Source organism: Schistocerca cancellata, unplaced genomic scaffold (assembly GCF_023864275.1).
Source record: "Schistocerca cancellata isolate TAMUIC-IGC-003103 unplaced genomic scaffold, iqSchCanc2.1 HiC_scaffold_822, whole genome shotgun sequence".
Taxonomy (NCBI): domain Eukaryota; kingdom Metazoa; phylum Arthropoda; class Insecta; order Orthoptera; family Acrididae; genus Schistocerca; species Schistocerca cancellata.
In genome coordinates this window covers 78,418-105,271 of record NW_026046833.1, presented here as the reverse complement: position 1 = coordinate 105,271, position 26,854 = coordinate 78,418, and the positions used below count along the sequence as shown (strand labels likewise).

Below are 26,854 nucleotides of genomic sequence, written 5' to 3'. Positions count from 1 at the left end.
AATACAATCCTGCCATTAAGCAAGTGGAACTATCACCCTGGGAGATATTCTGTGAGGTGAAAGGTACAGCTACTAGAGCCAGACTTCATAAAATACCTACAAGAATACCAACCAACCCAGGAGACACTCTAAGGAAGGAGGATGGCGGGTATACAAGGATAGCACAAAAGATCCTGGATTTGCTCCCAAAACTCATTTCCCTCAATGCACTCTAGCTGGTAACACAGACCAGGTTTCAGTTCCTGGAAGGTAATGATTTGCAAGTAACCAAAAGGAGAACTGAGAATCTGTCAGACAATGTGTTGATTTCAAAAACATCGCATGGGTGGTCCGAATGTTTCAACCATTCAAGTCACCAAGCCGAGACAGAATCTTTCTGGCTCTACTGCAACAAACAACAGAGGGCTTAACCAGACTCGTGTGCAGACTACTAAGAGTCAGCCTGGTAGCAGGAGCCTAATGCTTGGAGGACAGTGAAGGTTGTTTTCATTCCAAACCAGGGAACACTGAACGTTCCAAGGCTGAGGAATTGAGACCAATCAGTCTATCCTCCTTTCTCCTAATGATATTATAAAATATGGTTAATGTGAATGTTGGGGAAAGGAAGTTAACTTAGGTTCCTCTACATGAAAACAAACATGCACATTAACTCAGCAAATCATGCAAAACAGCACATCATGAACTTGTTGGGAAGGTGGAAAAATTCTTTATACGTTCAGGAAACAGCTCCCTGCATCTTCCTAGATATTGAGGGAGCTTTTAGCAATACAATTTATGATTATAGAGTTTCAAGAAGAGCATAGCATTAAGATTACGATATGCCAGGTGGATTGAAGACCATGCTGAGTTGACAATAGGTAGAAGAACCATGAGGAATGAGAAAATGTTGATCCCTTTTGTCCCCACAGCTGTGGAACCTAGATGTGAATGAACTTGTCAAAGAGTTAAATACTGGAGGATACTTTGCCAAGAATACACAGAGGAATTAATCATGTCACATCAATGGCACAATTCACTCTGAACATTGTGCAACAATGCAGCAGGAAATAGAATCTAAGGTTCTGTCCCAGGAAAACATTGTAGGAGGAGGATGACGAGGAAGAGATTAATGTTTAATGTCCTGTCAACATGAAGGTCATTAGAGACAGAGCACAAGCTTGAATAAGGGATTGATGGGGAAGGAAACGGGCCACACCCTTTCAAAGGAAGCACGCCGACATTTGCTTGGACTGATTAAGGGAAATCATGGAAAAATGTGGATGGCCGGATGTGGGTTTGAACTGCTGTCATCCCGAATGCGAATCCAGTGTGCTAAACACAGCGAAAACTGTACTTTTAACGTTCATGAGGAAGCATATACAGCACACGTACCGAAATCATATGCTCTTCAAGGACATTCTACCATCCGAGTTGATAATGAAGTATCTATACATAACCCTTGATGGGAAACTATCTTTGACCTCTCACATTAAGAATATTTGTCCCAAAACAAAAGGTGCTATTATGGGTACTAAAAGGGCCTGTGGTAAAAACTGGTGTGTAAGTCCCAGGAGCATGTACTGGATAGACACTTCTGTAATAAAACCTATGATAATCTATGGGGCTACTGTACAGTAGAATAAAGTAGAACAGAAGGTGCTTGACACGGTGCAGAGACTGGTCTCCTTAGCTATAACAGGCGGAATTAGCAGCACACCAACTGCTGGGATGGAGAGTATACTGGACAATCCCCCATTACATCCCTGGGTTACAACAAAGGCAGCAGAAGGGCATACAGGTTAAAACTTGGAAACCTATAGGATATCCAGAATCCCACACCAATTTAGTAAATGTAGTAAGTATAGGAATGGTCAGGGAAATGCCAGCTAACTAGACAATAGCCTCCAGCTGCTTCAATAAACATTTCAAGACAACAAATGGCAGTCAGGGGCAGTGGAAGAATGAACCACAATACCATTCATGAGAGACAGTCTGGCTTACTGGTGGATTGAAAACAGACAAAAGTGCTGGGGACAGGTTACAGCCTAGACATGAGAAAGCAATCTCTGTAGGGAAGCTGGCAACAATATTACTGAAGGAAGTCTTTGCTATTAGAGAGTGTGTGTGGAGGAGAATCTGCCTAGGTGCTACAAGGATTGTGGTAGTTGCATTCACTCAGACAACCGAGCAGCTCTGAAATCTTTACCAGCCCCTGAAACGAGATAAAAGATCATCACAGAATGCCATAAAGACCTTGTGAGGCTCAGGGATTGTCACAGGGTGAACCTGCTGTGGTCCCTGGCCACCCAGGAATTAACAGCAATGAACAACGCTGAACTGGCCATGACAGGAGTGACTACTTTATTTATTGGTCTGAAAACTGTCATAATCATCACCAAGGTGATGGAAAAATCACAACCACATAGCTGCATTAGTAAGCAGAATGCAGAATATTGGACTAAGATCCAAAAATAAAAAAATTGCAAGCTAATGATGTCAAAGCCATTATTTAACATATGTCCTATAATTTGAATGATAGATGAAACTCATTTTAGGAACAATAAATGGCCATGGGAACTTCAACCAACACTTGCACAGAAAGGATATGGAGGGCAATAAAACTGCACCACATTCAATTTTCCAATGCAAATTGTTTGAGGCCAAAAGACGCAGTTTACTCAGGTCATTAATTCCTAAACAAATTGTGTATCATTGCAATTCACTCACCTCATAGCTTTGTTACCACATGTAAAGTCTTAAAAATTTTGTAGGTGAGCTCTGGCTGAATGTTCAGTGTTTCCATGCGATATTGTGTGTTCACTTGTGGTTTCAGTCTCCCATGGAACAGTGCACTGACCTGTGTTTGGTAGTGAGCAAAATGCAAGAGCAAAGGCCTGCACATAGTGCTACTCAGGTCGATGCGCATAAAGGGTGAAAAGACATTCGAAAACAATCTAAGATCATTATGTCAAATGTACTGAAATTTTTACTGATCAGGTCAACAATGAAAAAGCCATAAATTTTGTGTAACCTCATAAACTGACAGGAAAAGAGTGTGGTATTCCCAAATCTTCTATAGGCCGTCTTAGCTCAGCAGAATCTCTAGATGTGAAAAATTGTATCGATTCTCCTAGAAAGGGATAGCAATGAGAACAGAAATCTACAGAATTTGATGATTTCAACAAGGGGGTTGCATGTGGAACTGTTCTCGGTTATAACAACAGAGGAGGGTATCCAACAGTAAAACAATACAGAGTGATCCCCATGAAAAAATCAATTATTCTGGCTCACAGACCTCCTTCCTTTGTCTTCACTGCTCCCTTGGTTTCTGATTCAGAAAACGAAATGATAGGCAAACATTTTTGATAGGCTGCAAAGAAAATGAAACAGCAAGAGCGAAGTTTTTATGTACAAAGCATTTACTGCATGCTAAGGACAATAGACCTGTAGTGTACTTAGATAAAACTTGCGTTTGATAGAACTACACCAATAAGTGTATATGGCACGACTCCCAAGTTAACGGTGGTTTGAAAGTGCCTACTGGTAGAGGTGTCAGATTAATCATCACACATCGCAGTTCACTGATTGGAGGCTTCATGCCAGAAGCCAAATAATGAGGGAAGTCCCAAAAGTAAGGTCTCCTATTTTTTATAAGTACATAGACTTGTTTATTTCTACAATGGTTTACATCAGTTTACAGGTTGAACATTTAGCTATTTTTCAACATAATCACCATTTCTCTCAATGCATTTTTGTAGACACTGTGGCAGTTTTTGTATGCCCATGTCATACCAGCTTGCCGCCATGCTGTTCAGAAAGTTATGAACCTCTTCTTTCACCTTGTCTTCGGAGCTGAATTGCTTTCTGGCCAAATGTTCTTTTAACTTAGGGAACAGGTGATAGTCACTGTGTGCCAAGTCAGGACTATAGGGTGAGTGGGTGATTATGTTCCACTGAAACTGATGCAGGAGAGCAACGGTTTGCCGAGTGATGTGTGGGTTAGCGTTGTCATGGAGAATGTGTACACCCTTGCTTAACATTCATCTTCTCCGGTTCTCAATTGCCCATTTGAGTTTTTTCAGAGTCTCGCAGTACCTGTCAGCATTAACTGTGGTCCCAGTGGGCATAAAGTTGACAAACAATACCCCTTTCCAATCCCAAAAAAATGTTGTCATGACCAGCACACTGTGTTTGTTTGATTTTCCGCAGCTTTGGCAAAGAAGGATGCCGCCACTGGCACGATTGTTGCTTGGTCTCAGGTGTAAAGTGGTATGCCCAGGTTTCATAACCCGTGACAATTGAGTCCAGAATGTTGTCCTGTTCAGCTGCAAGGTGGTGAAGAAATGCACGAGAAGCTTCAACTCGTTGCCGCATGTGGTGCTCAGTCAGTATGCATGGTACCGTACCCATCTTGCGCACACATTCCGGTGTTCAATGTTTCCATTAAAATTCTGTGAGTGTTGCTTCAAGAAACCTCAGGGACCAACGTGCAGAGATCATCCAGGGTGATCCGCCGATCTTCACGCATGCTTTGCTCAACCTTCAACACTGTCTCCTCAGAAACTGACAGTTTCCCGCTTCTTTGTTCATCGTGAATTTCAGTCTGACCAGTTGCAAACTCTCTACACCACTTACAAACATTTTTTGACATCCATGCACTACTCACCATATACTTCTGTCAATTGGCATAGGATTTCAATCAGCGCAGTGCCCTTTGCGTTCAAAAACCGAATACCTGCGCACAATTCGCACTTGGTGGTAACATCGAACTTCCACTGGAAGAAGACTCAGATACAGTGATGGATAATGCCAGTTATCATTCTATTCAAACAGAAAAGCTGCCACATCCAAATAGGCGCAAGGCAGACATTATGGAGTGGTCGAAGAGAAAGAATGTTTCATTTCAATCAATGAAATGAAGGATGAACTCCTGGCTGTAAAAGAAATCCTAGGTCCAAAAAGACATCTGAATTTGATCAACTGGCAAATGGAATGGGACACCAAATGGTATGCTTGCCACTATCACGGCCAATATAACCCTATTGACCTGATATACTTCCAGGTTAAACAAGAACTGGTTGGACACACACACACACACACACACACACACACACACACACACACACACACACACACACACTACTGTCATACTTGCTGCTGTCAACCATCTAACACATGACGCTCTCTACAAAGTTACTCAGCATGACTGGGTGAGGTACAGAAAACATCCAGAAGCAGTGCAAGAAGCTGATTTTGTGAGCCATGGTTTAACAGTCAGCATAGGGGAACCTATGAAGATAAACACCTGGCAGAAACAAGTGACAGTGAATTTGAAGATACAGAATCAAAAGATGCTCCAATTTAGGTAACTGTAGGCTACATAAAGAGCTTACTTGATTTAAATTTTTTCCCCTATTAATTTTCGTTATAGCAGGTGATTGTGAATGAAATTTTCTCTTAGATATGCGATAAATCTGTAACAAGTGGTCACAATTAGCTTACTCGCCATTAAATGCCATTTAAAATAAGATTCTCAGTATTGCATTCATTAACAATGACAGTTTTTCACAAAACATGAATCGAATTTGTTCACATTGGTATTTCATCTTATTGCATTGTCCTCTCTCTTACACTTCAGAAATTTTCTTCCACTTTTTTGGTGTAGTCACTCATGTTTTATTGCTGAGTGTAATGCAGTAGCAAGGGGCTACACAGGTCAATGTGCGTGAAGGACAAGGTTGTCATATCAAACGTACTGAAGGTTTTTCATTGGGCTGGCCAATAGTGAAGTAGCCAGGAATAAAATAAATTTTGTGCAAGTTCATAAAATGGCAACAAAACCTTGTGATAATTCCAAATTGACAGTATCCCATATTAACAGTGTAGTGAAGATGGCAGAATCTCTAGATATGAGCATGTAAATGAAAATGGAAACTACACAATTTCACAATTTTGACAAAATGTTAAGTGCGTAGAACTGTACTTTAATACTACAACAGAGGAGAGAATCTGACAGCTAGAAAAATACAGAGTGATCTCCTTGAAAAAATTAAATCATTCTGTCTCAGAGACATCTGCTCTTTGTCACCTCCACTCACTCTGTTTTTGGCTCAGAAAGTACAATGATGGCCAAAAATTTTTAATTGAATGTAGAGACATTGCAGCAGCAAAAGCAAAATTTTGTGTAAAATACACTTACTGTCTGCTGAGGGTAATAGTCTTGTAGTATACTGCAGTAAAATTTGGGTCTCACAAAATCATACGCAAAAATATATTTTGCTCGTTTTAAATGGAAATATTGGCCTGAAAGTATCTACAATTATTTTTGTACAGCATATATCGGCAATTTAAGTGATGGGTGCAGTAAAGAAGAATTACAATCTGCAAATACAAATTTTTTGGGAGGTAGGGAATGTTCTCGGTTGTATTAAGATGACCTGTCGGAACTAAAATCCTGTTGACGGTGTACATGCACTTGCGTGCTGTCGCATATGGAGTGTCTCATAATAAAATGCATTCTTATGTGACACGATACAATAATAATGTCACAGATGTTACCAAAATTAATTTCACAGTTTTCTTAACAACTTTCTGACTGGAAGTTTCTACTAGGTCCAACAGAACACAAATTTATCACCGACGACATTTTTCGTTACATTGGCTGAACAGTTTCACACCTGTTACAGTTTTCTATTTTAATCTCTGAATACTTTCACGATAAAATATGTGCCACGTGCATCTGTAAAGTTTGAGAATGTTCAAACATTATTTTCTGTTCACACACGTCAGTGATTCTGTTTTCTTCCGCAGCTTGAAGGAAAGAAATACTTTTGTTCAAAACTTATTTTAACATCAGTTTTTATTTATTTTCTTTCGTAGCTGCTGGGAAGAATTTTATTTTGTGAAGAACTCCATTATATTCTAGACTAAAAACAGAGATGTCTAACTCTAAAAAAAAAAAATTACTAAGGTTTTGAAATTATCACTAACTGGCAATGCTGTAGGATGGTGAGATGACCTTGAGATGTCTATTTTAGTGACAGCCGCTATAGTAACTGGTCTCCTACTGCATTTCGAGGGAATGGCAGGGAGAGAAACTGCACAATAAACTCATTTCTGGTGCAAAATGTAGTGAGCTGTTTTTCTGGTTCACTGTGCAAATCAAATCAATATAATCTCCAGTCTAAATGACAATTGTTTTGCAAATTATTTTGTGGCTAATTCTGGTTCCTTTCCATTGCAATGCATTTCTGAATTCCCTTACTTTCTTATACACATTTATAAAGCACACAAGAAACCTCACCTCCATTTGGGGTCAAAATGAAGACTGACTGATCTTCAAATCAAAGCATCTATGATGAAACTGTCAATCTTATCTCTAAATGCCTTAGAAACTTTACCTGGACACTTGTGCCACTTACAATTAGATCATTGCAGAGCATGAATAATAATACTTTTGTATGAAGTTCTAAAATGCCCAGTCTACATACCTGAGTGGGTTCCTTCTAAGATTCATGAATTTGTGATGTAAGCAGACTTTATAGGATCAGAGAATACAGTAACAGATGGGGATGAATTATCAGCATTACACCCAAGTAAACTCTTTCCAAACTGATTAAAAAAGTAAAAATATTGAAGTTGTGAATGAAGCCACATACACTGTTTTTAGCTTTACTCAGAATTCCCACGTAAAACAAATGCAATATCATTTGTTACAATAGAAATTCAAGATTTTACTATGTCTGTAAAATTACATTTTACTTAGCATGTAGTTTTATATGGAAATTATTTTAAAGTGACAAACCTGACGATGGCATATTCTTGTAATCTTGATCTGAATCTTGGCCATCCAAATTCTGCAACAGAAAATGGAAACAGCGATAATAAGTTAATGTTCAACTACTGTAAATGTGTTCTTTTACCAAAAAATTTGAAAAAGGTGTTGTAGATCGATATTAATAAATTACTCCTTATATGCAGCTACTCAAAACGGTTAAAAACTGCAGTACAGTCAATCGAATTTTCATCTACCTCTTGATAACATAATTTATGCTCAAATGAGTCTAATATTCCTATCTGATGTATCATTTTTGTCCATTTTAAATTAAATGGGAATCACACAATTAATGAAAAATGATATCATCTGTTGCTTGGCTTATTTGAAATAGCATGTGTATGACACACATACAATTGATGAATATAATGAAAATCTCAAATGACAACAAAAGTAACCCCCAAAAATATCAGCAAACACAATTATGCATGACCGTATCGTTAACCACAACAGCAATCAGTTACTATGCTGCTCCAAGCGTTGGCTAATTAAGAAATTTTTTGGTGTCTACCTGTCTACAGACATCATTAATTTGGAAAATGCGTCTTTCATGTCATTCTTGTGGAAACTGTTGAATACAATGATCTACACCACCACTTCTGAGCAGTCATTTTTCTGCACAAGAGTGAGCAGGATTCAAGGGGGGTACCACCATAAACCAAAAATCCTGCATCTCCATACTGATACTTTTCAGACTTGAATTAATAAGAAAGTGTTTTTGGCTCCCTCCACACAGTAGCATGTTGAGAATCACTGTGTAAATGCAAATCACACTCAAATGTGAAGTTACAACTTATTGGTTCAATTTCTATGTTCTACGGACCGCTGTAAACATTATTTTTAATAAAACAATGAATAAGGAATTTGAAAGTTAAGTATTATGGCCAACTCTTAAAAAAATCACCGAGAAACCAGTTAAATAAAGATGTAGTTTAATCAGTGACAATTCCAAACAGTTTGAAATTACAATTTCGTCACAAAAGGAAACTCAGTAGCTGGTAATACTTTACAGAAAGCTGGTCAAAGTTTTAACGACTTTATTAACATGAAAAGAGAGAGAGAGAGAGAGAGAGAGAGAGAGAGAGACTGACTTTTTAAGTTTGTGCCAATTTTCCACATGTGTTAAGTCAGGGCATCAAAAATTTATTTTGGGCTATTTACAAAGTTTTAGAGTTATTCAAAGACTCTGCACCCCACACAGTTAATTTTATAGCAAATTTAGCTCATCAAATACTGAAGTGAATCAGTCACTGATACATCAAATTAGGCTCGGTAGTACAGGAAACATATGGGCTTTTGGGGGCAGGTGGGGGAGAGGGGGGTGTATCTCATTTCTTTATAAAAGTTTTGTCCTATTTCATAATTTAACACAGCATACAGAAAAGCTTCAATAGAATGAAAGTTGTAAAGCATCAAATTTTATATTCAAGGACAATGGAAAGAGCTGCATTATTGTGTTAATTGCATGAATTATAGTGTATGAATTAAAAATCACATTGTTTAACAGAAAAGTTCCTGGCAGAAATACAGTAATGCAACACAACCAAAGAAAATAAACACCTACATTGCAGTTTCATATGAAGTTGGCACATTCTTTACTTCAGCATTATTTAGGTCTTTTTCATTCAGAAATTGTAAGCAGAAATACAGAACTAATAAGTAATAAGTTTGGACAAGCAATGGCATTATTACACACAGAGAGAGAAAATGGGAGCTATATTGTAATATAGACAGTCACAGCCCAGTTACAGAACACTATTACAGGCAAAACTATAATTACTTAAGAATATAATTGAACATGCTAAAATAATGTATTATATGAAGAGAACAGACAGGTCTCAGAATGAAATTAAAACTGTAAGACCCGTAGTTACAGAAGTAGCAGGGCAGAATGTAGTGTTGTGTAACCTATTTACTAATTATTTCCTGTCAATAGTTGGCAAGTTGAATCAAAATTTTATTGTAACAGACAAGTGCACAGGACTTTAGAAAGCAGGCATTCTCTGATGTTTATGTCACATATAATCAATTAGCAAGGAGTAAGTTGAATCAATTAATGAATTACTGAAGAGTAAAAACTCACAAATGTGTAACAAAATATCAGAGGATAAGACATTCACTCATTTTGAGTATGAGCACTTGTACCTGCTTATGCTCTTAATCATGAACAGACCAGTTCTGGTGTGGTGGGCATTGAGGGAAATGTGCACACATCATGTGGTAGTGACAACACAGGAGAAGCATGCGTGGTGAAATGGGGGAGGATGATTTCTGACAGCAGTACGTTCACAGCAGTATTGACAACGGTCATCATAGGCCATTGACAGAGATCGACCAATAACGTTGGCCGACTGCTTGGTTACAGTGCATCCAATCTTCTTCGTCAGTTTTTGACAGGATCAAGAAGGTTAGGTTAGATTAGAATCTATTCCATTTATGAAGTAGGTTATACTTTAACCTCTTAGGTTGGGATGGATACACCCCCACCTGTGTGCTTGGAGATAAGTGCTACCATGTGGCTTTAGCTATTAAAAGGATGCCAAAGGCATGTGAATGAGCTATACATGTATTAAAAAGAAAGTGGTGAGTACTTTACACTTCGTCCTCAGTTACTGGAATTACCAGTCAAGTTTTACGAATATTTGAGATGAAGGGAGAAACATTCTGGTACATATTCAACACGATCTGTGATGACTCTGAAAAGTGAGGTTACAAACACTGTTGGAAGTTGTGCAGACATACGTCAATTAACCTTCAATGACTATCATTAAGCATACATGTGAAAGACAAACAAAGTTTAGAATAAGATACTCTGAATACATAAATCAATGATGAATTTATAATCCCTTTGCAACATATGAATAAAGAAGCCTATAATTAGTGGATATTAGTGACAGTGAGGAGGAGTACATATCAAGTGGTAGGGAAACAGCTTTGCCTGAAAATACAATACAGTATCAATGTGGATTCAAAATGATGAAGATGTGTAAAATTCAGGCAGATTTGTAATAGAAGAGAAACATTTCAAAAAAAGGAACACAAACTGAAAGAATTATTAGTGTTGTTATGTCACAATGTGAATAAAGAAGCCAACTATTAGTGATAGCAAACTAGATACTAGGGAAAAAAGAGGAGGAATGTGTATTCAGTGCAGACGGAACATCTTTACATTAAGATATGTTTGCAAAGGTTACAGTAGCTCACGAAAAAAATTAGTAACACAAGTCAGTGTTGTAGAAGATTAAATTAAAAAGACTGCATGTGTTCAGCAGAGATAAAAAGCTGTTAAAGACGTAGAGGTTAGTAGGAGGAAGAAACCTTCTGATAAAGAACAAGCTGAAAAAGCAAGTCGGAATTTCCGGAATAATGTTACAGTACAGAAGCGCATGCTATGAGAAAATAATGGGAAGAGACATGTTGAGTACGTATTTTTTGTAAATGTGGGGAAACCTAAAAGCTTACTGTTTGATAATTGCTCCCAGCTCTCCTCAAAACTATACAGAAAAGAAATGGCTGAAATCCAAGTCAACAGTTACTACTTTAAATGCATGTATAACAACTGTACTGAAGGTAATGTAACTATGAAAAATTAAAATTTTTTGATGAAACTGTGTATAGAAAAATATCGATATTGTCATGACGGAAAAAACATTACTTTCTTTAGACCTACTTAAAAAAATGTTATTAATAAATATTAAATAGAAATTAGAATATGATACTATGTAAAAATGTAAATGACTGTAACACTCACACAGAACAGTATTTCGTTCATAGTCAATTTTCAAATATTCATCCTTGACCTTGAAGCACCAAGTGGCGAGTGCAGTGTTGAAAGGGAAGCAGAAGGAAGGAAGCCAAGAGTGTGGAAGGGCTTTTCGATGGCCAGAAATAAAAAATTAAAAACACGCCTAACTGTGTGTCAAATCATTTATATAAAGTGATGTGTCTATTGGATAAACATTTCCGGACATATAGTATCCAAGTTTTGAGCCACTGCAGCAGTTGGAATAAAGTATCTGGGAAGGTGTCATGGTGAACCATACTAAATCGCATTGCCAGATTCACAAAGAAAATCTGCAGAATTGGTTGACACCGCTAATTACAATGGAACATTAACAACAAAGCAATAAGTCTATTGTACTTTTTAATTAGGCATGGAGTGTGGGTCAACTTAGTGCAAATGCTGAACATTGTTTTCTTGGAATAGTATAAATTTTGTATTCACAGTTGTACTAAATTTCCTTTTTTCCTACACCTGCACGACTCGTGCCTTCCTATGGAAATTGACATCAGGATGAAGAGACAGGGATTTCTGCTATGAAAAGTCCCTTCGAGACAGAGAGAGAGAGTGTGTGTGTGTGTGTGTGTGTGTGTGTGTGTGTGTGTGTGTGTGTGGTGGGGGGGGGGGGGGGGGTGAGAGGAGGTTGCACTTCGTAACTTTCATTATATTGATTTTCTATTCAATGTCTATGTAATTAATAAAATAGCGTATATTCACTAATAGATTTTTTATGAACGAATGTAAGAAAATTAATTTTTTGCACTTATGTTGTTTGTTGTTTTAATCATCAGTATGTAGACTAGTTCCGTGCAGCTCACCTCTCCTTCATGTTACCTTGAACATGAACCAGGATGTTTACTTCAATACTCTCGGTGGCCAAGTGTTACCCTGTCTTTGTGATGTCATGCTGTGAACACTTCCATCTTCCAAAATGACAACAACTGTGTTCCCAGGGTTGCTTGCAAACATTCCTGGTTCGATGAACACTCATGCATACTACTGCACCCCAACTAGTCTAATTGCAATCCAATAGAAATGTTGGGACTATTCTGAACAACAGGCAAAATGTAGCAATCAACATCTACACAATTCTGTATCTCCATGGCACCTCATCGTCAATGAGTTTGCTTTAGCAGACACATCTGAAGAAGTTCGTAGATCCTCTTCCTTGACAAACTAGTGCTTTGTCTTCCTTGATAAACTAAGGTTATTACGAGGTGCTATCCAAAATTTTGGGTCTGGTGCTGCCATCTGTTGAAAACCTTACCTTTGGAATAATGGTCACCACCACCCTCGAAGTAGTTTCCATCAGCACGTACACACCAGTCCCAGTGATTCTGCCACTGGTCAAACGTTTTCTGGAAGTTCTGTTCTTTGAGGGTGTTTATCACTGCCAGCGATGCTTCTTGAATCCTCTCTAGAGTGTCGAACCGACGGCCTTTCAACTTGAGTTTCAGTTTTGGGAATAGCGTGCAAAGTCATGCCAAATCAGGCAAGTACGGTGGATAGGGTAGTGCCGCCATGTTGTTTTTTGCCAAAAAGGTCCTGGTGAGCAAGGATGCATGACAGGGTGTGTTGTCATGATGCAGGAGTCAGTTCCCTTGACACCAACGTTCGGGCCACTATCGCCGCACATTTTCATGGAGCAATCGCAAAACGTCACAGTAGTACACGGAAATCACTGTTTGGTTGGGTTGGACGAATTCTTTGTGTTCAGTTCCCTTCGTATCAAAGAAAATGATGATCATGTTCTTCACTTTGCTCTTCATATGTCTTGCTTTTTTGGGTCTTGGAGAGCCCAGGCTCTTCCACTGGGGCAATTGTTGCTTTGTCTCTGGGTCGTAAATCTAGCTGTTGTCACTAGTGATAACCCGTGACAAAAAGGTTGGTTCAGCAGATGCGGTCTGACAAAGGTCTGTGCACACTTCAGCACACTGTGCCTTCTGATCAGCAGTCAAAATCTTTGACACAAATTTTGTGGTGACACGATGTATGCCCAATTCATCAGTCAACATTCGTTTACATGTCCCATAACCAATACCCACTTCATTTACAAAGTCTTGAATGGTTCGACATCGATTCGCACGAACCAGTTGTTGAAGTTTGGCAACAATGTCTGGCATTGTGCGACTAATGGGCCTTCCAGTGTGAGCATCATCTTCGACGTCTGTACAGCTGGCCCTGAACTGAGCATGCCACTCAAACACATGTGTACGGCTCATGCTCTGTCCCCCAAACACTTGTTGAATCATTCTAAGGGTCTCCGAAGCACTTTTCCTGAGATTCGCATAGAATTTGATGCACGTGCGCTGTTCTGCTTGCGGATCCATTGTAAAATCATCACACACTCAACACAGACTATTACGGAAATCACTTGGACATGCAACACATCCTCCCAGCTGAATGCCACCCTGCACACTGACTCATCAGATATGCAGCTCTCACTACCTAGTGGGGCCAAGATCTACTCTTCTACTTTCCAGATGGTGACAATAGTCCCGAAAATTTTATATTCCACCTCGTATGATTGTTAGAGACAGTGTTACATGGCATTAGTGTGATGTCTCCTGAGGATTACAAATTTTTTGACTGGTGCTCCAAAAACTTGAAACACAAGGGTAGCTTGAAAAGTTCTTGGAATGGGATTGAAAGAAATGACTTGTCTCACTTTTTTATTTTTCAATAGAGTCTCTGTTTACACTACTGCACTAGACCCAGGAACAGTCAGTGCCTTGATCTCAGCTCTGCAAAATATCCATCAACTTCAACTGTCAGTCCTTTGTTTGAAGAAAATGTTTTGAGCTTGAGGAAGAGAAGAAAGACTGATGGAGCCAAATCCAGCAAATAAGGTGGGTTTAGCAGCAATTTGTATTTTAGTATTTTAGTTTGTGTATTTTTGCCATTTCAATGGTGCTTGTGTTGATGAAAGATGATGTTCTTCCTTGCCAAACCTGGACTTCTGTCATGGATATTTTGCTGTAGTTGGTCCAGGTCAGCATAATACTGTTCCATAATTGTTTGACCAATTGGAAAATAAACTATCAGCAGAATCCCTTTTGGATCCTAGAAAACTGACAACATGACCGTACCACCCAACTGTATTGCTTTTGCTTTCTTCGGTGGTGGTGAATCAACAAGTCTCTACTGATCTGATGGTTGTCTCGTGTCTGGGGTTTAGTAGTGCTATGAACAGGGTCAAACAATATTTAGACATTTTCATTCTAAGACATTTCTGAACCTGCATTACGAGCCAAGGCACTCGTCCAGCAGATCATTTTCATATATCCCAATTCCACTGTTAAAATGTGATGTGCCCATTCAGATAACATCCTTAAAGCTTCAGCAATTTCTTGCACTTTCAATCGATGATCCTCCATGAGCATTCTACGCACTATTGCTGTAATTTCTGAAATGGTGGCACATCTGAAACAGTGGATCATCATCTAAGCTGTCTTGACCAAACTTAAACTCATTTCTTCACTTGGCAATAGTTGAAAATTAAGATGCACAGTCTCCCTGTGTGTTCTGAAAATTGGCATGAATTTCCTTTGCTTTCATACCTCCCTTTATGAAGTACTTAATAACAAATCAAAATTTTTTTTTCTATCCTCACATTTTACTACATGGGAACAACAACAAAGAGACGCCACATCACAGATTTCTACCCAGAGTACAGACATCTCGTTGTGATTGTGTGAACTAACTACCCTTGTAAGGAAAAAATTAATGTTATTATGATACTCTAGCATAGGCAAATGTGGAAAATTGGTGTCAACTTCAAAACCTTCTACTTATAAGTAAACAAAGCAATCATTTGTAAATACAACAATTATTTCCAAACAAAGCGTTACTTTAGCCTAACTTTTGTTTCATGTGTCCCCATAACTGTCTATTTAATACCAATTACCATTTTCAAAGACTCAAGTAACTGAGGAGAATTTCCCTTAAGACCTCTTCCATATCATATAATGAATTTGTTTTTCTTAAATATTACGAAAAATATGAATGTTTTTACAGAACAGAAAAAGTATTTTTTAATATATCTAAGTACTGCATCTGATGTTGTAAATGATGGATATTTCAGAAGGAACTATAAATATTTGGGACAGTGTTAAAAGAAATAATTTAAAGTATAAAAGAACAATTATCTTGCACAAAAATGGTTTTGTGGCTATACGAAAATCTAAGTGGAGTACATCCACGATGGAAGTGTACCTAGTTGGTTATAACCTGACGTGTGTAGCCTCCTACCTATAACAATCCTTTGAGTATTGCAATGGAATTGGGGAAATATTTTGAGACTGATGTTTCTTGAAGATTAACATTTCATGTAATGATACAGATCAACTTTCATGTGACAACAAACATATTTGTTCAAAGATGCCAGTCAACTGTTGAAAGTCAGGAAAAAGGGTAATGTCAAGGAAGGTCATGCTGATAATTGGCAGCCAACAGTGATATAGAAGCTCATTTTCAAGGGATTAAGTTTAACTTATTACACTCACTGAAGCACAGCAGTAGATATCTTGTAGTCACTTGTTTAGGCAGTTACACCCATATCTACTGAAGGCACTGCATGACTGAGTAGACGCAACACACTGGATGCAGATAATTGGCAGTGATGGTGTTGGCAGATAGTAATGGTCCTTTCCATGTTGTTTGTGACAATGGAAAATTTGGGACATACATGAAAATATAAATGAGGAGGGGTATTGACTGGCATCTTAAAACACTGACATTAGTTGTCCATAAAACACCTGAATTGGATCACTGCATATAAAGGAACTTGCCTTTAGGAACCTGCACTCTCAGCAATCAATAGCACGCCACTGCAAGTGTACTCTTGATTTATGTAGTTGTATTTCATAGTGTTACATTAGGTCTACAAGCATTTTAGATTGATCTCTTTGAAAGGTGATTATTAATGACATTTTTATTCACATCAGTGGTCACACTGTCAAACCACAAAACATTGCTTTACCTATACACATGTTTAATGAAATAATTTCCTTCACTTAGCAGCATTAGAGAGCCAAAATCAGAGAAATGTTGCAAATACCACAGCTCATTTGTGGGCAGGAAAGAGGGAAAAATTCGTTAAAGCTCTTACTTTTTCTTCTGCATGTTAGAAATTGCTACATATTCTTTGCCTGCAGTCTGAAAACAAGTGTCAATGAAATTGATATGGACATTAATATGGTATTTCTAACCTGGCACTGTAAACAATATTCTTTGCCAAATATACAATGGTCCTACTCCCAATGAACTTACCAATAGAAAAACACCTTTTTTCCATAAAATGTGTGTCAAAACATTGTTTTTGAATACCATCAGGCCAGCAAAGGACGCGGCCACCATAACTGAGAGGTCGTTAGCATTCAATAATAATTCAGGCCTATTTCTCATGATATGTGGTATCAAACAGAAGGCATGGAAGTATCATACACATACATGCAAGTTTTTCTTATAAAAGTGGTTGTGTGTGTGTGTGTGTGTGTGTGTGTGTGTGTGTGTGTGTGTAAGCAGCCGTGTACACACGCGCCTGATCATATACAAAAATGAACTATGACAACTGCATATTTCAAGCAGCTGTTCACCTGGACGGTGGCATGCTAGAATACAACCTTTGACCTGGTGTAACAAGAAATGTGATTCATTTAACCAGTTGACACACTTGCAATGATCTACGGTCCAAACTTGATGATCTCGTTGAGTCAACATGGGGTCATCAAAGGTGTGCTCCAAAACACACATATCTACAGAAGCATTGTACTCTGTAGTCAGATTTGCATGTATCACTGTCTACCCTGGTTTACAAAGTGGGCAAGCCTCCAACCTCTATGTTCGGAGATTCATTGTAGGATATGTTCCAAGTAGGAACCACAAAAAACTCTAATAAAGATGCACCACGAAGGAATTCAGTGAAATGATCTGTACTGACATATTCTCAACTACAACAACACCAACCACTACTCATGGTTTCACTATCCTTCAACCACCTTCCATACATACTCATGGTAGCAGCACATGAACAGCCAACGAACTTCACTGTGAAAGTTGTTAATGTTAGTGGATTTCCCAATTTGCAGATAATATTGTCACTAAAACGCTTCCCCTTTCACCTCTGCTCTCCACTGATATACTTTCCTTACTGTATCACATGCCTACACCACAAGCAGGTGTCATTCAGTCTCATGGTGGGCAGTGATCCTAATGTTTTGTGTCGTCAGTGTATACTGAGTATGTCTTAAGAGACATCAGATGCCTTTCCTCCATAGTTTTTAAAGATATTTTCAGTTCTGCCATTAAGATATGTAGGCTTCAGTAGTGTTTTTTAGTGCAGATCAAAATCCATATTAGGACTGGTTATACTAATCTAGTTTGACTGTTAATAGCTCATCACCCAGGGATTTAGGTTTTCAGATTCATTGTAGGATATGTTCCAAGTAGGAACCACAAAAAACTCTAATAAAGATGCACCACGAAGGAATTCAGTGAAATGATCTGTACTGACATATTCTCAACTACAACAACACCAACCACTACTGCTATGTTTGTATTCATAGTGTTTGGAGATAAACAAGCTTTGATGTTCTCATGCTAATTCGATGGGTTGTGAATCATTCATTTTGAGCTGCCACAGACTAAGACAAGCTGCAATGACAGTACTTCCAACTGCACACAGCTGTTACAAATGAACTGCTTTGCAGAGCAGGAAAATTGCACAGCTATAGCTGCCTCCCTGGGAGTTGCCACTGCTGTGCGCCTGCACTACCAGAAAGGATTCCACTGAGTTACTAACAGAAGTCCCATTTGATAGTAAAGTGACTACAACTGTGCAACTTAAGTCATTTCACACACTAAACTGGAACTGTATCTTAAAGTTTCCTGATAAGGTATGCTATTCCACACAATATGCTTCACAGACTGGGATATTTCTTGTTTCCATTGTGTATTGTGTGTCACTGGTTCTACTAATCTGGCTGAAGCAAATTTTCTATTTATCCATCCAGTCATCGAACAATATCTCTAATAAAGCTCAGAACTTTGAGTTAGTTATTAAATACTTACTGTAGGTTCTCTACTAATTGACAGAAGATGTTCCATTTGTTCTTTTAATTTCTCCATACCGCACGACATCTGACTGATGCCAGAATCATGTGATGTAGTTTCTCGTTCCTTATCCAGCATTTTCACAGAACTGAGGCCACCATCAAAACTATAATTCTGTATTTCTGTGGTTGTTCTGTGGAGTGACCTGCAAAACAAAGATTCCTAATTAACAGAAAGTTAGAAAATAAATTTGAAAGGTAGAAACCCCGCAGTATATTGATTTAAAAAAAAAATTAAATACCGACCTGCTATTTATGTAAATCGTTACTTGCAGACCACTCATGTAGGAGGGTTGGAGTTCAAGAGGGATACTAAACCAGCTAGAAGAGGATTAAAAGGAAAGTAACCATGGACTGTTTAAGGAACCATTCTGGCATTTATCTGCAATTATTTTAAAAAAAAAAAACAATGAAAAATGCAAATCATCAAGTTTGTGGGATAGGAACACAAAGCCCACTCCTGAAGGTGAGGTGAACACCTCAACCACGGCATCACTTTCCTTTGTTTCTTACAGAGACCTAATACATGGCATACAGACCACCTTAGTCATTATTCTACACATTTTACTTGCCTTCTACATCTACCTCTACATATGCACTCAGCAAGCCACCAAACAGTGCTTGACAGAGGATGCCCTGTACCACTAATAGTCACTTCCTTTTCTGTTCCACTAGCAAACAGAGTGCTACAACAAGTATTTGTATGACTCTGCACGAGCCTTAATTTCTTGCATCTTCCCTACATGGTCCTTGCATGCAGTGTATGTTGGCGGCAGTTAACTCATTCTACAGTCTGCTTCCAACACCAGTTCTCCAGATTTTCTCAATGGTGTTCCTTGAAAAGAATGTTGTCTTCCCTGCATGTACCCACATTTGAGTTTCCAAAGTGTCTCCGTAACACTTGCGTGTTGTTCGAACCTACCGGTAACTAGCAGCTTGCCTTTGAATTGCATCAAAGTTTTCTTTTAATGCAACCTGATGCGGACCTCAAATACTCAAAGCAGTTCCATTTGTTCTTCTAATTTCTCCATACTGCATGTCATCTGACTGATGCCAGAATCATGTGATGTAGTTTCTCGTTCTTTATCCAGCATTTTCACAGAACTGAGGCCATCAACAAAACTATAATTCTGTATTTCTGTGGTTGTTCTGTGGAGTCACACTTGTGTCCTATATGTGGTCTCTTCTACAGGTGAACCACACTTTCCTAAAATTCTCCCAATAAATTCAAGTCACTCACTCGCCTTTCCTACTACTGCCCTTATGCGCTCGTTACATTTTACATCACTTTGCACCGTTGCGCCTACACATTTAATCGATGTGACTGTGTCAAGTAGCACACTACTAATGCTACATTAGAACATTAAGGGTTTGTTTCTCCTACTCATCTGCATTAACTTAAATTTTTCTACATTTAGAGCAAACTGCTATTATCACACCAACTAGAAATTTTGTCTAAGCCAACTTGTATCCTTCCCATACGTCACAATGTCATTAGCAAACAGCCCTAAATTTCCACTGACCATGTCCACAGATCATTTGTGTATATAGAAAATAAAAGCGGTCCAGCACAATTCCCTGGGGCACTCCTGGCAATAACTTTTTCTCTGATGAATACTCGCCATCGAGGACAACACACTGGCTTCTGTTATTTAAGAAGTGTTTGTGCCACCCACATATTTGGAAACCTATTCAGTATGCTCATACCTTCGTTAATAATCTGTAGTGGTGCACTGCATCAAATGCTTTTCAGAAATCTGGGACTATGGAATCTGCTAGTTGCCCTTCATCCATAGTTTGCAGGATATCACATGAGAAAAGGGCAAGCTGAGCTCTCATGAGGGATGCTTCCTAAAACCATGCTAATTTGTGGACAAAATCTCTTCAGTCTGGAGGAAATTTATTATATTTGAAATAAGAATATGTTCAAGATTTCTGCAGCACACTGATGTTAAGGATATTGGTCTGTAAGTTTTTCAGTACGTTCTTTTACCCTTGTCATATACAGGAGTCACTTGCACAAATTCCAGCCACTTGGGACTTCGTGCAAACAAGAGATTCACTATAAATACACCAGACTTATCAATGAGTGCCTAGATAGAAGCCTTAGATCTGCTACATGATTTTATGTAGGACCAGAATTGTTGGCGTTCTCGTCAAGATCTTTTGCTAAGGTATGGAGGTGGTAGACTTTGTATGCCACGCACATCAAACTTTTTATAGCTGCACAAATTTCTACTAACTTTTTCCTGTCATCATTTGCACAGTCTCTTTTGAATCAAGAGTGCAATAGCCTTTGCTCTCTCAGACTTTTCTGAATTTCGTTGCTAAATGAAGGTGGGTCTTTTGCTTGCTTAATCCATTTACTCGGCACACATTTCTCCACAGTGTAATTTACAATCCGTTTAAACTTTGCCCATAAATCCTCTACGTTCATCATACTGGAACTAAATGATGTCACCTCTGTCTAAAAAGGATGATATCGACTGCTTATCTGTTCTTCCTGGTTCTAATAACTGCCAGTATTAGTGTCCACCCTATAGCCATGAAAACTGCTTTCAGTCATGGTAGGAACACAACACATAGTACTTTACAAACCATTGTATTCCCAGTGTGTGCTGTTTCCAACTGATGCAAATGTGTGGAAACTAACCTACAGGGTCAATTAGGTAATACTATTGCCATCACCCACATCAGTGGTTTGTGAGTCAATGAAGAACACACAAATTTACACATGGACATGTACACTCCGGAACAGTGACACCTGTGCCAAACTGGTTCTCGTTTTAGTTAATCTATACAAAATGGTCAACACTTGCGAAACACTGCTAGTTTTAGCTCTTATCTTCCTGCATGTATGTAAGTACTACCTTCCAATTTCTATGGAAAATGTTCTATAGACATTGCATAACCATCTAGGGATTTCAAAAGCTACACTTAAAAGATTCTCTGGAAGAGCGGAAAAACACCCCAATGCATGTCAGTAAATAACTGTAACAAACATCCCACACAAAAGGTAAAGCATGTCTGCTTCGTAAGAAGACTGAAGACACAACAGAGGAAATGAAATTTCAATATATGGTTGTCAATATTCATACTAACGATTACACACGGTAAAAAATTGGATCTTTTGAATAGTGACAAAAAGAGAGGAGGAGGATATTAGTGTTTAACGTCCCGTCGACAACGAGGTCATTAGAGACGGAGTGCAAGCTCGGGTGAGGGAAGGATAGGGAAGGAAATCGGCCGTGCCCTGTCAAAGGAACCATCCCGGCATTTGCCTGTAGCGATTTAGGGAAATCACGGAAAACCTAAATCAGGATGGCCGGAGACGGGATTGAACCGTCGTCCTCCCGAACAAAAAGAGAGTAATAAACTTGTTTTCACTGATATGATCACAACAATCAGTTTGTGCAACACACATTAGTTAGTAGATATCACACATATAAATGTATCTGGGCAAAATACAGCTATTTCCAGCACTTATTTGACAAGCTCACCCAGTTGAAAACTCTGGAACTTGATATTAAATTGAGGTGACAAAAGTAGTGGGATACTTTCTAATATCGTATTGGGCCTTTTTTTTTTTTTTTTTTGCCTGTTGTAGTGCAGCAACTCGACCTGCAGGTTGTTGGAAATCCCCTGCAGAAATACTGAGCCATGCTGCCTCTATAGCCATTTATAATTGCGAAAATGTCGCCACTGCAGGATTCTGTGCATGAACTGATTTGCTGATTATGTTCCATAAATGCTCAATGGGATTCGTGTCAGGCTATCTGGTTGGCCGAATCATTCGCTCAAATTTTCCAGACTGTTCTTCAAACCAAGAACAAACAACTGTGGCCTGGCGTCATGGCGCACTGTCAACCATGAAAATTTCATTGTTGTTTCGGAACATCAAGCCCATGGGCGACTGCAAATAGTCTCGTAACACAACCATTCCCTGTCAATTATTGGTTCAGTTGGACTGGAGGACCCAGTCCATTCCATGTACGCATAGCCCACCTCATTACAAAGCAACCTTGTAGGGCCTTGTTGACAATACAGGTCCATAGCTTTGCTGGGTCTCTGTCACACTCAAACCCTACAATCGGCTTTCATCAGCTGAAATTGAGACTCATCTAATCAGGTCACTGTTTTCCAATAATCTAGGGCCCAACTGGAATGGTCACGAGTCCAGAAGACACGATGATTGTGATGACGTGCTGCTAGCAAAGGCACTCTAATCAGTTGTCTGCTGCCTTAGCCCATTAATGCCAAATTTTGTTGTGCTGTCTTAATGGACACGTTCATCGTATGTCCCACATTGATTTCTGTGGTTATTTCTTGCAGTGTTGCTTGCCTGTCAGCACTGACAACTCTACACAAACACTGCTGCTCAGCACCCTCTTAACACTGTGGATCTTTGAATAGTGAATTTGCTAATGATTTCCAAAATGGAATGCCCCAGGACATCTAACTCCAACTACCATTTGGCGCTCACAGTCTGTCAATTCCCATCATGAGGCCACAGTCACATTCAGAAACATTTCCACATAAATCATCTGGATGCAAAAGACACCTCTGTCAATACACAGCCCTTTCCTACCCTGTGGACCCGATACTACCGCCATACCTCCGTACCTCGTGGACCCAACACTACTGCCATGTGCATATATATATGTGCATATCGCTATCCCATGACTTCTGTCACCTCAGAGTACACCATTATAGTTTGATTTTCACTTTGGGCTGAAACATAGCTGCTGAATGCTTCATTTTTAAAATAATATTTTTCCTCTGCTCACAAAAATTTGCAAAATGTGCCTAATTCATCAACAGAACTGCTGAATGACAGTTCTGCTTCCCAATATCTTTTGGATGGATTGTATCAGTTCTATGTCTCAGGGACATTCATGCAATGCAGAATTACAATTCTTCTTTGGGTTGTCACAAAATGTATTTAAAAGATACTGTAATACTTTAAACAGAACTTTCATAATGACTAACTATTATATTTACCAACATTGGGATGACTGTAAGGGGGTGGGAGGGTGGGGGGAGTCTGTTCTGAAAACAGACATGATCATCTGTAAGTTTGAATTTAGCTTCACAATAATTTGAAATTGTTCACACCAATTCATTCTGGTTACCTGTAAGAACCAATGTCAAAGTGAAAAGCTTGTAACACTGTTTATACTTGATCTCTGAACTCTAAAAATATTTGTATGTAACTCCAAGGACAAGTAACAGAGAAAGCCAAAAGGCAATAAATTTATTTTGAAATGTTCATAAACTGTGATTTTCAGCTCTGAAGACATTCAGATACAGATTCCTAGAAAAATAGGAAATGAAAAATTTGATTTTGTGAATCGTTTTGAATCTGTAGTCTTAAATGTATTTTACACTGACATGTGATACTGCACTGCATTTTAAATAGGGTTACAAAATTTCAAACCCCTCCAGGTGTGGGTGGGAAAGAGCAGGACCAATTAGGTTAAAATCCTCTGCCGCAAGAGATTTACAAGAAATCCAAATCAGAATAACCAAAAAGGAGTTTGAACTACATTCCACTCAAATGTTTTAAACTTGTGCTACATGTAACGGAAATTTCTTGGTGCAATATAAATACTGAAATGGGTAAAGCTAACATCTCACCGTATAGTTCTGGTGTCGAGTGATTGAAGGCACAAAAACAAGACTAACAATGTTGCTGAGCTTGGACGATGTCTGTCTACAAAGCTAACTAGTGCAGAATACACATATACATACACCTGCAGGTGTATACTGTACCGCCCAACTACATGTACTGGCACTGCAGCTCGACTTGGGCAAGGGGTTGTATCAGGTCTAGTAAGGAAAGGGAAAAAGAAGGTGGAGAGGGGGAAGGGTTGGTGGGGAAGAGGAGGAAGGGTTGGTGGTGAGGGTGGCTGACAGCTGGGAGGGAGGTGCAGTAACATGACAGGATAAGCCAAGAGGACTGAAGGATAGAAGGATGTATAAGGACATTGTCTGTCTATGCAGTACAGAGAAGCTGACATTGGGGGAGGAGGGACATGGATTGTTCAGCAGCCACTGACATCGAGCATGTTGTGCTCAGCAGTGTGTTCCACAACTGGGTGGTTAACTCTGCTCTTGGACACATTTTCACAGTGGCCATTCATTCGGGTAGATAACTGGTAGGTAATCATATCCACATAAAAGTTACAATGGAGCAGTAAATAACATGACTGCTTTCACAGGTGATAGGTCTTGAATACGATGTGCTGTGGTGCACTGGACATATTTAGAAATTTTGTCTTCCACAAGAGTATGACACATGTGGCCAGGGTTAAGAGTAGCTGTGTCATAAGAATGGGCCAGAGTATTTTGTACATTGGGTGAGTGGTGAATTATCACTTTGGGAATTACGAGAAGTACATGTTTTGCCTGCAACGATCTTACTGTTGCATGTACTTCAACTTTGGAGGACGTCTCCAGTTACCGTGCTATTTCACTCACACAGTATGTTACATCTGTTATTCGTAACGTAGCGCAACCGCGTCTGCAGGAAAACTGGGACCTGAATTCTGTTCTGACAATGTGCCACTCTTGTTTCGCAATGGTCTTAGTGTGGGATGACATGTTGAACAAACTTTACGAAGTTCTTACATAACAATGCAACATCTTGTGTAGTAGTGCTACATTATGTGAAATGTGGAAATGTATTTCTAGCCCAGAAAACAGTTTTAATTTACACAATGCTTCATCTCAATGGACACTCGCCACAGAGATTTGTTATTACTAGTATCATAAAAATACATTCTGAAGACTACAGGTAAAATTGAAAAATTTGCTTATTTCTGTTAAGCACTATGAATATCACAGAAGAAACAAAACCAGTGGTTATTATTCACACATTAAAAATGAAACTCAATGAAGAGGAGTAAAGACGAAGAGGGAGTACTGAAATGAATGAGAAAATAAAGGAATAAATCAAAAGCAAGTATTGTTGAAAGTTCTTGCCAAAAGTTTAGGGGTTTTTCAGTCATTTACTTTTCTGTAGATCTCTCATAGCACTTCTCAAAATCTTGTTCATTTCTAATTCAAAGCACACAAGCTGCTTTACATGGTACTGGTCAATCAACACACAATGTTTTCAATCAAATTGCTCTGAGCACTATGCGACTTAACTTCTGAGGTCATCAGTCGCCTAGAACTTCAAACTAATTAAACCTAACTAACCTAAGGACAGCACACACATCCATGCCCGAGGCAGGATTCGAACCTGCGACCGTAGCGGTCGCTCGGTTCCAGACTGTAGCGCCTAGAACTGTAAGGTCACTCTGGCCAGCAATGTTTTCAATCAAAATTAGGCATTTATAGCTACGAATGGTGGGCTAGCCATGCACCATCTTTTTCCTTTTCTACCTTTTGCAATTACCACAGAACTTGGAGCATCTACTGGATTACCAACTGTGGCCTGCACCTTGCATGGAAGAAGATCTGTTTGAGAGTCTGAGTGAAACTAAAGAGCAGTTATTCTTTCATTTGTTTTTAATGGTAATAACCATGTATGGTTTTGTTTCTGATTTGAATAAATAAATAATAATTAAGGCTTCATAGACTCAGAACAAAGAAATGTCAACAAAAGAGGTTCTAGTTACCTGTACACTTCTTCTGGATTGAGACTTCCCTCATCCATCTCCAGAGAAGGCCTAGACTGTGGAGTTGCTGGAGACTGAACATGTGGTGATGGTGATGGGGGCGAACTTCCCGTGCTACTGCGCCTTACATGGCTATTTACAAGGCTTGCTGCTGTTTCCTGTACAATTAAATGCATTTGATTTTGCTATTGTCAAAGTGTACTTACATTAACATTTCTCACATGATTCAAATTTAATCTCTCTAGTTCTACAACTCTCTTTATCCTCCTCCAACTACAACCAGAACCACCACCACCACTACAACTAAAAGTTATACTACTACTACTGATAACAACAGTGATGATACTGTTAGTGACTGAGTTTTACTTCTATTACACATTTCATGTGATGGACTTGAATGAACTGTCTACTACTTCATAGCTCACTCACATGACAATTGATACACTAGCAAACCATTTAATTGCACACTGTATTCTAATCCAAACAAAGTTCAAAGACCACATTAAGGTGTGAGGCCAGAAAC

General features: G+C 38.9%; 1 protein-coding gene across 1 annotated transcript in view; it reads right to left on the bottom strand.

Moving 5' to 3' along the window:
• LOC126143529 (CLIP-associating protein 2-like) overlaps window positions 1-26,854 on the bottom strand; it is a 59,833-nt gene that overhangs the window by 14,962 nt on the left and 18,017 nt on the right. Inside the window, exons 5-7 of the mRNA XM_049915435.1 lie at window positions 26,332-26,489; window positions 18,666-18,852; window positions 7,784-7,835 (exon numbers count right to left, since the gene is read on the bottom strand). Coding sequence (XP_049771392.1) covers window positions 7,784-7,835; window positions 18,666-18,852; window positions 26,332-26,489 — 397 coding nt within the window. The remainder of the gene's footprint in view (window positions 1-7,783; window positions 7,836-18,665; window positions 18,853-26,331; window positions 26,490-26,854) is intronic.